The following is a 15,750-nucleotide window of genomic DNA, read 5'->3' as shown; positions in this document are numbered from 1 at the left end:
AATTAATGGATAGACAATGAACTCATTTTAGAATAAGTGTGGGGAAAGACAATATGGAATGAATCACACATTGTGTGTTGTATTTAGCAAAATGAGACAGTATGCAAATGACTGACTGAAATAAAAAGCAAACAAAAGGGTTTACACAAAACTGTTGTGAAAGGTTGAGAGGGAGGGAGAAAGAAGATGAGATTAGTGGATGCATGAGTAGGATGAGAGGAAAGGCAAGGGGCAGTGAGGATTTAATGAGACATTGTAATAAATGGTACTGATTAATTGTGATTAATGTTGCGAAACAAAATAAGGATGACTGCATGAAACTCATAACGACCCTATGAAAGCTAATTTCAATAAAAACATTCAAAAGAAACAAAAACAAACAAAAACATAACAATTAGATACTGTCTCACCCCAATAGCAATGGAAAAGTTAACAGAACAGCAAACAATAAATTTGGAGAGGGTATAGAGATTTGAACTCTCAAACTCTGCTTTGGTTTCTAGGCATTCTAGTGCAATATTCAGAGTCTCTTCTGACATCCTTTTGGTCTTTTATTTCCTCCATCTTTGTAATAATGACCTTTTACTTTCTTCATGGATGATATGTTTTATATCCTCACAAATATGATCTGGTCTTCCTTCATTAGAGTTGAGGGTCTCAAACCTGTTCCTGAGTTTGTTTTTAAATTCAAGGGGGATAACCTCAAGGTCAAATTTTGATTCCTGTAGATTTTATTTGAACTTCTTTAGCTTGAATTTGAATTTGCCTATGAGTAGTCGATTGCCTGTTCCACAATCAGCACCTTGTCTAGTTTTTCTGTTGGTACTGAACCTCTCCAATGATTCTTTCCACAAATGTAATCTATCTTACTCTTATATATATCATCATGTGACATCCATGTTTATAGCCTGTATTTATGTTTCTCATAAAAGGTATTTGCAATGAATAAATAATTGAATGTGCAGAGTTAGATCACTCTATCCCCAGCTTCAGTTTTGTTACCAAGTCCATATTGTCTGACTACTGATCTTTCTTCCTTGTTCCCAACTTTTTATTCTATTCACCCATTAATATTAATACATCTTCATTTCATGTTTGGTCAATTTCCGACTGCAAAGGTTGGTAGAAATCACCTACTTTCTCCTCTTTGGCTCTGGTTGTTGGTGCATATCTTCTTTGTATGTGTATGAATATTGTCATGTCACTCACAACTTGGTGTTTCAGGATGTGACTAGAAATGGCCTTTTTAACAATGAAGGTGATCCCGATTTTTCTGGGGGGATGGAGGGTTTGTTGTTTTTGTTGTTTTTCTCACCATTTCATCCCCGGCACAATAGATCATATGATTGTCTGATTCCACATATTCCATACGAATCCATCTCAATTTTCCAAAACCTATTATGTCAATATTTCCATTTCTTTCATAACGATATCCAGTTTTCCTACATTCATGCTTCTCACATTTCATCTTCCAATCTTCAGTTTCTGTTCACAACTGTTCCCCCTCCTTTGTGAAAGCTCAGCATCAGTTAACATATCCGTTAGTCTCCTCTAAGTGTTATACACAGGTTTTTGAAGGCCTGTTATATTTTGGAAGTGGATGACCAATTATTCTTCCTAGTATGTCTTAATTTGGATGCCTAGTTTTAGAACAATACCTGTCAGACAAACATTTTACTAAAAGGAGCAGATGAAAGACACTACCCCTTACAGAAATAACCTATACGTTCAGTCTGTCCACCCCCTCCCCACCCCAGCACCTTGTCCCTTCCCTTTCTTTGCTAGATCAGTATCCCTTGTTCTCCTGCCTACCCTGTCCAGCACTTCCCTCCACCCAGCCACTCACTGAAATGATGGCTTAGGACATAAGTCACTTCTGTAATGTCTTGTGCCTCACACTGCTGCTGGTCTCTCATGCTGATGCCTGTTTCTCATTTAGGAGAATATAAGTCCAAATCATCCCAAATACCAGAGAAGTGTGACATCAGGATTGGAGAGAGACTCATCAATAAACTGTATTGTGCAGATTTATACCACCTTACTTGCTGGAAGTGAGGGGAGGACTAGAAGCTCTTGTTGCAGAAGTTCAAGAAATGCAGCAATTCAGTATGGATTGCATCTCAGTGTCAAGAAAACAAATATTCTTACCCCTGGACAGATAGACAACAATATGATGGTCAGAGAAGAGATTGAAACTGTCAACAGTTCAACAGTTCAACAGTTGGGTATATAATTAATACCCTTAGTATCAAAAATCAGGAAATAAGGAGACACATTGCACTGGGAAAAGCTGTAGTTAGGAATATCTCCAAATTATTGAGTAGTAGTGATGTCAATTTGAGGACAACAATGTGTCTTATTCAGGCCATAGTCTTTCTAATCACTTGCTATGCATCTGAGAGTTGGACAATAAATAAGGATGACAGAAGAAGAATTGATGTGTTGTAGAATTGTGTTGGAGAAAATCACTAACCATCCCATGGATGAAAAAAAAAAAAGAACAAACAAATATATCTTGGAGAGGATACTGCTGGAGTGTTGGGACATGTTCCTAGTAGAATCTATTCCTTGTAGAGGATCATAAGGCTAGAAATGGAGGAGGGTTTGAGAAGGAGAAAGACTCTCATCAGACAGATTGACAAAGTGACTGCCACAATGGGCTTTTGTGTGTCAGGAAGTATGAGAATGGCACAGGATATACCAATGTTCAGATCTTTTGTTCATAGGTTTTCTGTGGGTCATACTCAACTTGAGGGCACCTAAGAACAATAACAACAACATAATGTCAAATATCATAACTATACCTGTGTTTCAAACATTAACCTAGATGTCCAAGAGGATATAATTTTCAGTCTTAATCTAAATCAAACAGTTAGCCCTGATATATAGGTGTTTCTATAACTATATCCCCTTTGTGCTCTATTATATATATAAATATACATACAGAATTTAGAAATGTCCACAACCATACTTCTATATGTATCCAGGAAACATGTTGTACCCGTGTACTCTTTATAATGAAAATAATAGTCTCTAAGACCTCTCTCTGTGGCTTCATCTCCATTATTTGATTGTCCCATTTTCTCACCCCAATGAACCCTAAGCTTCAAACTCCAAGAAGCTGGTGTTATTTCCCCCTAGCCCACCCCCTATTATACTTTTATACACCATGAAAAACCTGATTCACATTCTGGTATACTAGCTGGTATACCAGCCCTCCCAGTTCTATGAAAATCTACATAATTGTTTCATTTACTGGACACAATCTAAATCCAAGATCCATATAGCAATAGACTCTGTTTTCCTATACATAAGTATGTCAAACCTAATGAAGAATTGTACACAATTTATTTATCATAGTTATTATTTCCAGACTCAATAGCATATCCTTCTTCTTGAGTCATACTCAATTTATTTTTCCTTTGCCAGTCTCACTACAGATTGTTTAAAAATATTACCTTTTTTTAAAATGAAGAACTTGACTTTATTTTAACAGAAAAAGGAATACATTAGTGATTTTGGTAAGGAAGACATGACTGGATTTACATTTTTCAGAGTTCCAGCTCACGTATCTGTAGTAAAATTACTGCAAGAGCATGCGAATGGGAAAATAAACATAAATGCACGTAAGAGATACAATCACTGAGTTTAAGAAAGCAACCTTTTGTGGTTTGGAAAGGAAAGTGAAAATGTAATATAAAAATTCATCTACAATGCTAAAGAGGTATTAGCAAAATATATTTCAGGGTGTTTTTTTAAAATTTTATATTGGTTTGCATACAAATTTGTATTTTTTATTTCATTCATATACATGGTGTTTCATGGTGTTCCTTCATCACATTGTGTTTCATATACATTGTATTTTATAAAATCAATCATCTTTAATCATACCTATTATTGCCTGGTCCTTTCAGGTCTCCATTGAATCTTTTCTAATTCCTCCATCTCCTCCCTCTGTCTACAAAGCCGTGTCCTCCCACTGGTTTCCCACTAAACCCACACTCCACCCTCCTGCTGTCCATTCTCTCACGTTTTGGACTTTTGCACACATCTTATATGTTACCTTTCTGTTTTTCACAATAATGGTCTTATGCAGTACTTGCTCTTATGAGACTAAGTTCACTCAGTGTAATGTTCTCTAGACTCTCCCATGTTACATAGTATTTTATGAAACTGTTATTTCTTAATTGTTGTTGTTTTTGATTGTGTTTGAGTTGAGCGTAACTCATAGGAATCCTATGAACAAATGGTCTGAAGCCTCTCTACAACTATTGACATTTATCAAAATTTATACAGTTTCCAGAGGAAAGTTGTTTAGGAAATGGATGCCACTCCTGCTTCCAAACCTATCATAGAATGATATTGGTTGAATCACCTGTGATGCATAGAGACCCTATGTGCTCTATGTACAGCAGCTCTGAACTCTTTCCTGTCCTGAGCCAGTCTCATTAATTCTGACATATTAACCCCAGTCATTGTATTAATCCATCTCATCTGAGGTCTCCCTCTCTTCCGCTGTCCATCCACCTTTTCTGAGCATGATGTCCTACTCCAAGCACCAATCTCTCCAGGCCATGTCACCAAAGTGAGGCAAAGCTTCAAAATCCTACCCTCCAAGGAGAGACTCTGTTTCACCCTCTCTAAGACAGACCTATTTGTTTTCTTGGCAGTCCATGGTAGGTTCAGGACTCTTCTCCAGCACAACTTGAAGGCATCTATTCTTCTTCTGTCATCCTTAGTCATTGTCCAACTTTAGGAAACACGACAACTAATTGGGAAAACCATGGCCTGGATTAGGCACATTTCGACTGACATCATTGCTCTTCAGCACTCTGGAGAAGTCCATGACCGCAGATTATCCCAATGCAATTCTTCTTTAGGTTTCCTGACTGCTGGTATTAAGAATGTTGATTGTGGCTCTGAGCTGTAATTGCTAACAACCTCCATCTCTTCTCCATCTAACCTTGTGCTGCCAATTGGAAATGTGGTGAGAATATTTGTCTTCTTGATATTTAGCTTCAGTCCATATTGAAGACTACAATCCTTGACCTTCTGCAGCAAGTGCTTCAGGTTTTCTTCAGTTTCAGCAAACAACGTTGTGTCATCTGCATATCATAGGTTGTTAGTCTTCTTCAATCTTGATGCCACACTCCTCCCTTAAAGCCCTGTTTCCTGAATGATCTGTTCTGCATACAAATTGAAAAGGTACAGGGACAGAATGCATCCTTGACAAACTCCTTTCTTGATATTGAATGATCCAGTGTTTCCTTTCTCTGTTCTGAGGACTGCTTGTTGGTCTACATAATATTCTGTTGTGTGAATGTACCATAATTTTTCAATCCATTCATTTATTTATGTACATATGGGCTGTTTCCAATTTCTTGCTCTTGTGAATAACACTGTTATGAACACCGGGGTACAAATCTCCCTTTGTCTCTCAGTTCTATTTTTCCTGGGGTTTATTCCTAGTAATAGACTGAGTCATTTGGTATTTCTATGTTCAACATTTTGAGTAAATGCCAACTGTCTTATAGTTTTAATGAAGGAAGAAGTGGAAGCTGCATTGATGGCACTGACAAAAAGTAAGGCTTTCTCAATTGACTTGTTACAATTAACAGATGCAGGCTTGGATGAGCTCACCAGTGTATGCCAGAAAATTTGAGGATAGCTATCTGGCCAATGGATTGGAAGAGGTCCACATTTGTTCCCATCCCCCCAAAAAAGTAGTCCAAGTGAATGTGGAAACTATCAAACAATATCAACATCAAATTCTAGTGAATAATATTTGGGCTCTTAAAACCTTGTGAGAAGCCATCTTAGAAGTTACTACTGATTTATTCATGCCTGGAGAAAAGGAAAAGAAAGAAAATAAGACTTAAGAAAGCAGTTTTCACAGCCTACTCTATTTGAGGATTGTTCACAGATTTAGTTTGCATGGCTCCACAGTAAACACTCTTGGCACCAGTAGTCAGGAAATTAAAAGACGTATTGCCATGCGAAAGTCTGCTGTTAAGGACCTCTCCAAATTACTGAAGAGCAATGGTGTCTCTCTGGAGACTAATGTGCATCTGATACAGCCCATGGTCTTTGCAATCACTTGTTATGCATCAGAGAGTTGGACAATGACCAAGGAGTATAGAAGGATAATTGATGTCTTTGAGCTGTGGTGCTGGAGAAGAGTAGTGAGGGTACCATGGACAGCTGGGAAAACAAACAGATTCATCCTGGAAAGGGTCAAACTGGGCTGCTCCTTGGAGGCAAGGATTCTGAGGCTCCGTCTAACATACTTAGGACATGTTGGAAGGAGGGACAGGTCCTTGGAGAGGGACATCATACTTGGTAGGGTACAGGGACAGCACAGGAGAAGAAGGCCCGATATGAGGTGGATTGATTCAGTGACTGGGATAATCGGGATGGGTGTGTCAGAGGCAGTGCGGTTGGCACAGGATAGAGCAGAGTTTAGGGCTGTTGTACATAGGGTCACTATGAGTCGCAAGTAACTCGACGGCACATAGAAACAACAACAACAACACTGTATTTGAGACCTGAAGTACTAAATAGTGCCAGCTGCTGCTACTAGTGATGTTTCTGATCAAAATCACAATAGAATGTTCTTATATTGACAAAATATGGGAAACAAAATTGAAATTCAGGAAGTAAATAAAAGCAATCAATCAAACTTACTTTTCTGAAAAAGATTTAGGTATTCCCAATACTTAACACTCAAAACCAACCTTCTAAGTTAAAACTTAAGATACTTCTAGAGGCTATATTTTTAGTCAACTAATAGACTTACAAAAAAAAAATAACTCTTAGAAAGAATATGCTTCAAAGAACAAACAAATATACAAGACCAAAAAGTCATTTGCCGAAAGCCAAAGATGAGAAATCAGGAAATGACTACGTCATGGAATCCAGAGAAGTACAAGAGAGAGTTGGTGGATTGAGGGAATTACAATTAATATTATAGATCAATTTGTACACAGTTTATGAATTGGAAAATAAATACTTTATGTATGTTTTAGATATTTTAGAACAGTTATAGGGAGTTTCACATTCTTAACACTGGACCAATCGGTAGCATCAGGATGGATGGCGAAGAGATTGAGATTGTTCACAGCTTCAGTTTCTCTGCTCCACAGTCAACACTCTTGGCACCAGCAGCCAGGAAATAAAAAAAAAGTATTACGATGGGAAAGCCTGCTGTTAGGGACCTCTCTAAAGTACTGAAGAGCAATGGTGTCTCTCTGGAGACTAAGGTGCGCATGATACAGGCCATGATTTTTGCAATCACTTGTTATGCATCAGAGAGTCGGACAAAAACTAGGGAGGATAGAAGGAGAATTGACACCTTTGAGCTGTGGTGTTGGAGAAGAGCACTGAATGTACCCTGGACTGCCAAGAAAACAAACAGATTCATCCTGGAGAGGGTTAAACCAGGCGGCTTCTTGGAGGCAAGGATTCTGGGGCTTTGTCTGATATACTCTGGACCTGTTATAAGGAGAGACAGGTCTTTAGAGAGGGACATAATGCTGGGTAGAGTAGAGGGACAGCGCAGGAGTGGAAGACCCTCTATGAGGTGGATTGATTCAGTAACTGGGGTAATTGGGATGGGTGTGTCAGAGGCAATGCGATTGGCACAGGATAGAGCAGGGTTTAGGGCTGTTGTACATAGGGTTGCTGTGAGTTGCAAATGACTTGATGGCACATAACAACAACAACAACAACAACAACTAGGTAAGGAATTGAGCTGGCAACTCAAGATCAAGCAGTTTAAATCCACCAGCTGCTTTGTGGAAGAAAAATGGGCAGTCTCTTCTTGTGCAATTTACAACCTCTGAAGATATACTCAAGAATCAACTAGGAGTCAGTTACAATATGATGACACAACAAAAGTAGCATATAAACTATGAATATAGTCATTTTCCCCTTATGTTTGCACACAGTCTGTTCTGATTTTGATGTTTTATTACACTGAGTGCATTCCAAGATAATTCCTTTTACATCTACTCAGGGCTGAGCTGCATACTCCCCTTAATTAAGATTTTTGGTTTATCAGATCATAGGAGATCTATAAAAGTTGAAAACTAGAACACAACATCCATTACTATTATTTGAACATCTGCCGCTTTACCTATATTTAGCTTCCATATTAGCACAAACAAGCATTCCCATAGTTCCCAAAATGATCCATAATTGTTGTAAATTAATAAAATTGCATAATCAATAGAATACATTATAGAGAACATGTTTCTAGTATCCTCTGCTTTCCTCAAAGATACATCTGATATAAGAATGAAGCAGAACATAACAGGGAGGAAGCACAAGAAAGACTTTCAGATCATGGTAATATTCCACATGTTGAGCTGTATATTGTTTAATAGATGTGTTCACTTAGTAAAAGTTCATGGTAACAGATACTTATGAAGTATGAACTTTTTAATCTATACTGATAAAATATATGAATAAATAAGAACAATATTCAAGTCAATAAAGCAAAAAAAGAAAAGGCAAAAATGCCTATTTTGCCTGGAAATATCTTCAGAAAGATATTTATTTAGTTAGTGAACATCAATTTCTGAAATAATTTCTTCTTTTCAGTTTGTGTGCATCTTTACACAAGTTACTATTACTTGATATATAATAACTGTTGTTTGTCTTCCTTTCAAAAGTCAGATATTCTCTGCTGCCTGAGGTGAAAATGCTGGGTTGATAGACAAATGATATGATTGATGGAGCAAATCGTGTGTTCATATTCCAGAAACTACTTTACTGAAAGCAAAGCTTCCTATTTGATTAGAGACATTTGTTTTGGTTGAATTGATTTTTTCTTACATTTTTCCCATCTCAAAATGTTTTTCTGTCAATACATTGAGGTCAGTCAATGAAATTACTCTTTCTTTTCATCAGTTGACAAGAGCCACTATGTGATTGTTTTTTTTATATACAATGCTTCATTGAAAATGGAAACTTTTGTTTGGTATGACCGGGAGATTAATAATAAAGGAGAAAGTTAAGGAACTGTTGCCAAAGTTACTTCAACTGTACATGCTTTTCTTAATGTATGGTAAATATAATATTGATTGTCAAACCTACTCTTAATACACATACTATTCTCTTAATACATAGCAAATATGATATTTATTGTCAGGTCTACTTAAAATACACCTACAATGCTTTTAATACATGATAAATATAATATTCATTAAATATTTTTACAAGAGACTTTTTAATAAAGCTTTATGAAAATAGGAGACTAAACAACTTAAGGAATTTTTTTCATGAACTAGTCAAGTTTCTTAGCTGAGAGATACTTCCATGAAATTATTTTATGTACTTATATGTTGCAGTAGCTTGTATCACATAGTCACAGCGTGTATCCAGCTGTGTTCCCAGAATATTACTAATTTTCATATTGGAACCCCACACTGAAGAATGCCCTACAATCACAAACAAACAGAGGTGGTTTATTACTCTAAGTTTATAAATGAAAATATATCAATTTGCAGTTGTAGAACCAAATAATTAGTCAACTGTACTCATTAATATTAAGATTTAACTAGGAGGGTAAATCACAAATGGTTCTAAAGCATTGATAGACAGTCTTGTTACCTACACAAAATTAAAGCGGCTCTGTGAAATGTGTGCTATGCACATACATCTGTACACACATACACACCAAGTTTCACACGGATAACAAAAGTATTACTTAAACATATCCTCACGTAATTCTGATATAACTTTAGGAGAGCTACCAAGTTAAAATTGATATATCTGTTGCTTTAAATAATGATTTTAACATTTCTCATGTATTCAGATTGACAGGATCCAGTGTTCCTGATCTGATTGTGAGTATGAGCAACCAGATGTGGTTACATCTACAGTCTGATGATAGCATTGGCTCACCTGGATTTAAAGCTGTTTACCAAGGTATGATTGAAATATATTTACTATTACATAAAACTAGTTTTTTATAGAAGGCAAGTACAATTTTGTATGTGTAAAATATAAGCAAAATCAATACATAAGGAAAATGTCTATGAAATGGGAGTAGCAATTTTTCAGTTTCCTTAATTCTATCTTGTAGTTTTTTCAAGGGATGAAAATTTTTAACTTCTTGGAATTTTGGTTTGCCATAGTGTGATGTCATGTTAAAATAAAGATTGACACAGATTGCAAATGAAAACTGTAACATTTCCGCATATTTGTTGGTCTTGGCACTTTATTTCTTACTGGAATATATTAGTTATGGGTTTAACTAAAGTAAATGGTTATGTTTATTCTAAGCATTTACAGTTATGATTATTTTACAAAAAGTATAAATTTGACAAGGTTCAATTCAGTTATGCTCCATAACATGTATATTTATTTGCATCATGGAATGTACACAAATCTAGATAAAGTTTGAAGGGAAACACTACTTAAATATGTATATAGGAAAAGCATACTTGTTTCTGTTTTATCAAACAATACTTACTGTAGAAAATAGAATGATCCTTCACAGAAGTTGGCTTCATCTTTGACGTGTTGAGGAACAGGGTGAATAGATAGCCCAGGGGAGGATAGTTACGTGTGCACACATTGGACAACGTGACTTAAATGCTAGCGTTTCAGATTTACTGTAGTGTACTTTCAATAATGATCATGTGTTATTGCTCACTTATATTGCTTTATTTGAATTAGTTTCATAGAAAATTCAGTGATATTAATTGACAGAATTTTTAACAATCGGCTCAGATGTGTCTGAGTGGCGAGGAGGGCACAGAGTAGAGCAAGGATGCAGGTTCAGAGGTACCGTTCGTAGAGTTGCTATGAGTTGGAGTTGATGCTATGGCATGTCATAACATTAAAACTACCATCTTCTGACAATAGTGTGTTTCAGAGTCACTGTTCGTAGAGTTGATATGAGTTGGAGTTGACTCTATGGCATGTCATAACAACATTAAAACTACCATCTTCTGACAATAGTGTGTTGATTGTTGTTTTATTTTTTTTTCTTTTGTGTGTGTGTAGGGTTTTAAATGTAAACAAAAAAAGAATAGCATAATAAAACTGAAATTATATGTATTTTGAACTTCTTAAAGCTACTCCAAAATATTTTATTGTCAACATTCAAGTATTAGTTTACAAAATAGACATAGAAAACTGATTCAAATGTCCATCTAGATTGACAGCTTCAGCGCCGCTCTATCCTTGTTCAAACATACCAGACATGTTTGATAAATTTAAGATGTTTCCTGCTGTATATTATCAAGCTTTCCAAAGCTCATATGTAGGTATTTATTAATTGATGAGCACTTTGAACTCAGTGTGACTTCATTAATGGAGGGTAGAACTGCTCCTAACAGCTTTCAAGGCTGTGCCATTTTGGGGAACAAATTATCAGACATATTTCCTTTGCATGGAATCAACTGCCATTATTTTGTCTTGTAATCCAGGGTCTGTTTAAACTATGCAAGGATTTCGTAAATGAGGATCAAACTGTAACTAAAAACATCAAATGTGCATGAAATAATAAACTAGACTTCTTTTGCTACTGTTATTGTTGTTAAGTGACATCAAATAGCTCACGTCACCATTGTATCTTAGATGCTGAGTTTTCAATGTATGAAGGAGGAGGAAAGATGAACCATTTCACCCGTGTGATTCCTAACCTCTGAAAGCCCCCTGAAGAGTTAGCTATCAGTCAGCTCTGATTCAATACCGCATGACAACACAAACATAAATAGCTCATTGAAAGTTATTTGGAAATTGTATTTTATAAGTAAAAATGAAAATATTAAGTGGACATTTTCTCTTACTGTACAATATGAGCTTTCATAAAAAGAAAATACATTATTATTTTACAGCTATATACTATAGAAACAGTTTCAGCTTAAAAATGTAACAATAATTGAATATCAAGCTAATGAGACAAAAAATAATACAAAAATACCAAAAAAAAAAAAAACCCCACACCGGCTAACCCAGAAATAATCAAGATGGTGGGTAATAGTCTCACAAGTCCAGGTAAATTTGACTGAGCTCTTTCTGTGTGATCTAAAATTCCCTCAATATTAAAAGGTTAAATGATGAGAAGAGGGTCTATCTATTAAAATTATTACCTATAAAACATAAAATGTTTTTTTATTCTCGTTGGAAACAAAAAGGTAGAGTGAGGACGAAATGCCTATTATCAAGAAGTATTTTCCATACAACAAAAGATGATATTTTCATCCCAGCCAAAGGTTAAAGACAGAATGCAAATAAAATTATGAATATTATTATACATATTTTTGGCATTTGCGTTATCAAATGGCCTTTAGTTGAACTTCAATTTGACTCTACATTTATTCAAGAAAGCATGGTAAAGGTATGATATTTTCCACATGACCTACATTTGCTCCTGCCTTTGGTAGAATCTAAAACATCAGTTAAATGCCAAAAACTTTCTAAGAATATTGCAAAAAATTAATTTTTACATTATTAAAATACACATCATGAGTTTATACTGTGGAAAAATAGCATTTTTACCAAATTTATGGTTTCTTTACTGTTGAGAAATGTAAAACTTTTCAATTAAAATGTAAATATCCTTACAAGTGTCATACCGTCAGTCTTGCATGACCATAACATTTCAAGTATAATTACATTATGCTGAGCAAATAATTAGTGAAGCTCGACTCTGTCAAGAGGAATACAGCATCAGGATTAGGGAAAGACTTATCAACATCCTGTCTTATGCAGATAACATAACCTTGCTTGATGAAAATGAGGAGGACCTCTTTTCAGGAGGACCTGAAACTCTTGCTGCAGAATATCTAGGACTACAGTCTTCAACATGGATTAAGTCTCAACCTTAAAATAGCAAAAAGTCTTACCACCGGGAAAGTAGGCAAACTCTGGAGAGATGGAGAAAAGATTTAAAGTGAAAATTATTTCATTTCTTGGATCTACAATCAATACCCTTGGTACTAGCAGTCAGGATATTGTTTTTGATGATTGACATCAAGTTGAGAATGATGCATAGTGACCCTAGAACAAAAGATCTGAAGCCTTTCTATAACTATTGTTGTTTTTGAAAGTTTAAAGAGTTATCAGGGGCATGTTCTTTAGGAATGGATGTCACTCCTGCTTCCAAATCTGTCTTAAACTGAGAGCTTCACCAAACACTGTCCACCATGGATAAACATTATGGCATTTGACAGCCCAACGGCACATGGTTCAGCATCACAATAACCCCAGGTTACCTTAGTACAGAAAATTGACAAAAGAGTGCTGAACCACTTAGAAGAATGTTCATTCAAAATATAATAACGTCTAATTTTTTTAATTTATATTTTTTCTTAATTTCAATGAACATCTATAGAGATTTTGGAATTCCAGTCTTCCATTGTTGCACTTTTCAAACCCCCTCCCCCAGTTCACTCCTCTCCTTGAAAAGCAAAAGAAAAACTCCTTCATTGGTACACAATCCCCCCCTGCTGCACACCCCCAATTTTTAAATACAAGGGCCCTCCAAGAGGTCTTGTTGACTCTAAACTAGAGGGTTAAGTAAAAAACTACCAATTTAATATGTTGTTATGTGCTATCAAGTCACATGCAACCCATAGCAACCCTATGTACAGCAGCTCTGAACCCTTCCCTGTTCTGAGTCAGTCTCACTAATTCTAAAACACCAAACTCCATTGCCCCAGTTACTGTATCAATCCATCTCATCCTGGGTCTTCCTCTCCTGTGCTGTCTGTTCACCCTTTCACCCTCCTGAGCATGATGTCCTTCTGCAAGGAGCAGTCTACAAGATATGTTACTTTGGACAAGTTTGGTTTCAAATAGCTCTGCCAAATACAGGAGAGCAATAATCTCAGTTTTAAGAATGTGCACTTGCTATAAGCTATTGTCTTTTAAATCCCTTGCTATGAATCTGAGAGTTGGATAATGAATAAAAATGACAGATAAAAATTGATGCCTTTGATTTGCGGTGTTGGAGAGGAGTACTGACTTTCTTATTAATTTCCAAAATAACAAACTGATATGCCTTGGAGAGGATGCAGTTCTAGTGGCCTAGTGGTTAAGAATTTACACTGCCAATCTAAAGGCAGGTAGTTCAAATTTACCAGCTGCTTCACAGGAAAACATAAAATGGGCAGCTTCCTCCCATGTAATTTACTACCTCTAAGAACCTACTGGAAGATCAGCTTTAGGTGGGTTCTGACTTGAACTTATACAACAAAACCAAAATTTTTATATCAAGAGAATATTATTTGAACAGAACAAGTGAAAGTTTCATTGTTTAAAATCAAGGAATGTGTGTATCCTTTATACCTATTGAATCTGTATGGTAAACAAATCATTCAAGAAGTTGGACTCTATGAAGAAGAATATGGCATCAGAATAGAAGACGTATAAATAACCTGTAAAATGCAGATGACACAACTTTGCTTGCTAAAAGTGAGGAGGACTTGAACAACTACAGAAGATCAAGGACTACAGCCTTCAATATGAATGATATCTCAACATCAAGAAGACAAATCTGCTCCACAGGGCCAATAAACTGCATCATGATAAATAGAGAAAAGATTGAAATTGGCAATGGTTTCATCTCACTAGGCTCCACAGTTAACACCCTTGTCATCAGCAGTCAGGAAATCAAAAGATGTATGGCAAGAGCAAAGCCTGCTCTGAAAGATTTCCCAAAGAATTTAGGAACAATGATGTCAGATTAAAGGCTAACGTTCACTTGATGTTGTCTTTTCGACTGTGTTTCTGAACCTTAGATAGCGCATAAGGATAGCAGAAGAATTATTGATTGCTTTAAATTGTGGTGTTAAAGAAGAATCCTAAATATCTCATGGGCAGCCAAAGGAATAAACAGATATGTCTTAGAGATAAAGTGTCTAGAGTGCTACCTACAAGCAAGGATGACACAGCTTCATCAATATAATCTGGACATATTGTTAGAACAGTGCATTCCTTGGAAAGGGATTACATGGAAAGTGCCTTGAAGGGAGGAGTGTTAGCGAAAGATAGGAAGACTTTCAATGAGATGGATTGGCACAGTGCTGGCAACAGTGGACATGACTAGACTATGTCAGAGATGATGAGAATGGCACAGGATAGGACAAAGGTTCTAATCTGTTGTTCATAGGGTACTGAGTTATATTCAACTTGAAAACAAATAACAATAGCAGCAAAAGCCAGTGGAGGGTCTGCGATGTGACTGTTCCAGCTTGACAGCAATGAAAAAGGAGAATGTTCTGCTACAGTTCACAATACATTATTCATACCTACAATTTGAGAAATTATGCAAAGAAATTGCCTTAATCTTTATGAGACTACTAATCCCACATATTATCATTTTTATAAAAATTTACGCTTTATATTGGTTTGAACACAAAATTCATATACACTGTATTTCACACTTTCCTTCATTGACATTGTATTTCATAAAATCATTCCCATACGTTTTGTAGTGTTTTATTAATCACTCATAATCCTATCTCTTTAAGTCCCTGCTGGATTTTTCCATTTTCTTTACCCCGTCCTTCCACAAACCAAATTGTGCATAAAGACAAATACTACATAAGACCATTTTAGTAAAAATGGATAACTGGCAAAACAACTAGAGAAGACAAGGGGGAAAGGGGTGGGAGCAGAGGGTGAGGGTGGTTGTTATTGTTGTTGTTGTTATGTGCCGTCGATTGGCTTGCAATTCATGGCGACCCTATGTATAACAGCCCTAAACTCCGTTCTGTCCTGTGCCAATCGCAC

General features: G+C 36.1%; 1 protein-coding gene across 1 annotated transcript in view; it reads left to right on the top strand.

The window, feature by feature from the left end:
• The window catches only part of CSMD1 (CUB and Sushi multiple domains 1), a 2,584,888-nt gene that overhangs the window by 1,692,175 nt on the left and 876,963 nt on the right, over nt 1-15,750 (top strand). Inside the window, exon 11 of the mRNA XM_006895025.1 lies at nt 9,818-9,930. Coding sequence (XP_006895087.1) covers nt 9,818-9,930 — 113 coding nt within the window. The remainder of the gene's footprint in view (nt 1-9,817; nt 9,931-15,750) is intronic.

The sequence above is a fragment of the Elephantulus edwardii genome, unplaced genomic scaffold, assembly GCF_000299155.1.
Source record: "Elephantulus edwardii isolate Elephantulus edwardi_28Jun2011 unplaced genomic scaffold, EleEdw1.0 scaffold00154, whole genome shotgun sequence".
NCBI lineage: Eukaryota > Metazoa > Chordata > Mammalia > Macroscelidea > Macroscelididae > Elephantulus > Elephantulus edwardii.
This window is presented reverse-complemented; position numbering and strand designations above follow the sequence as displayed.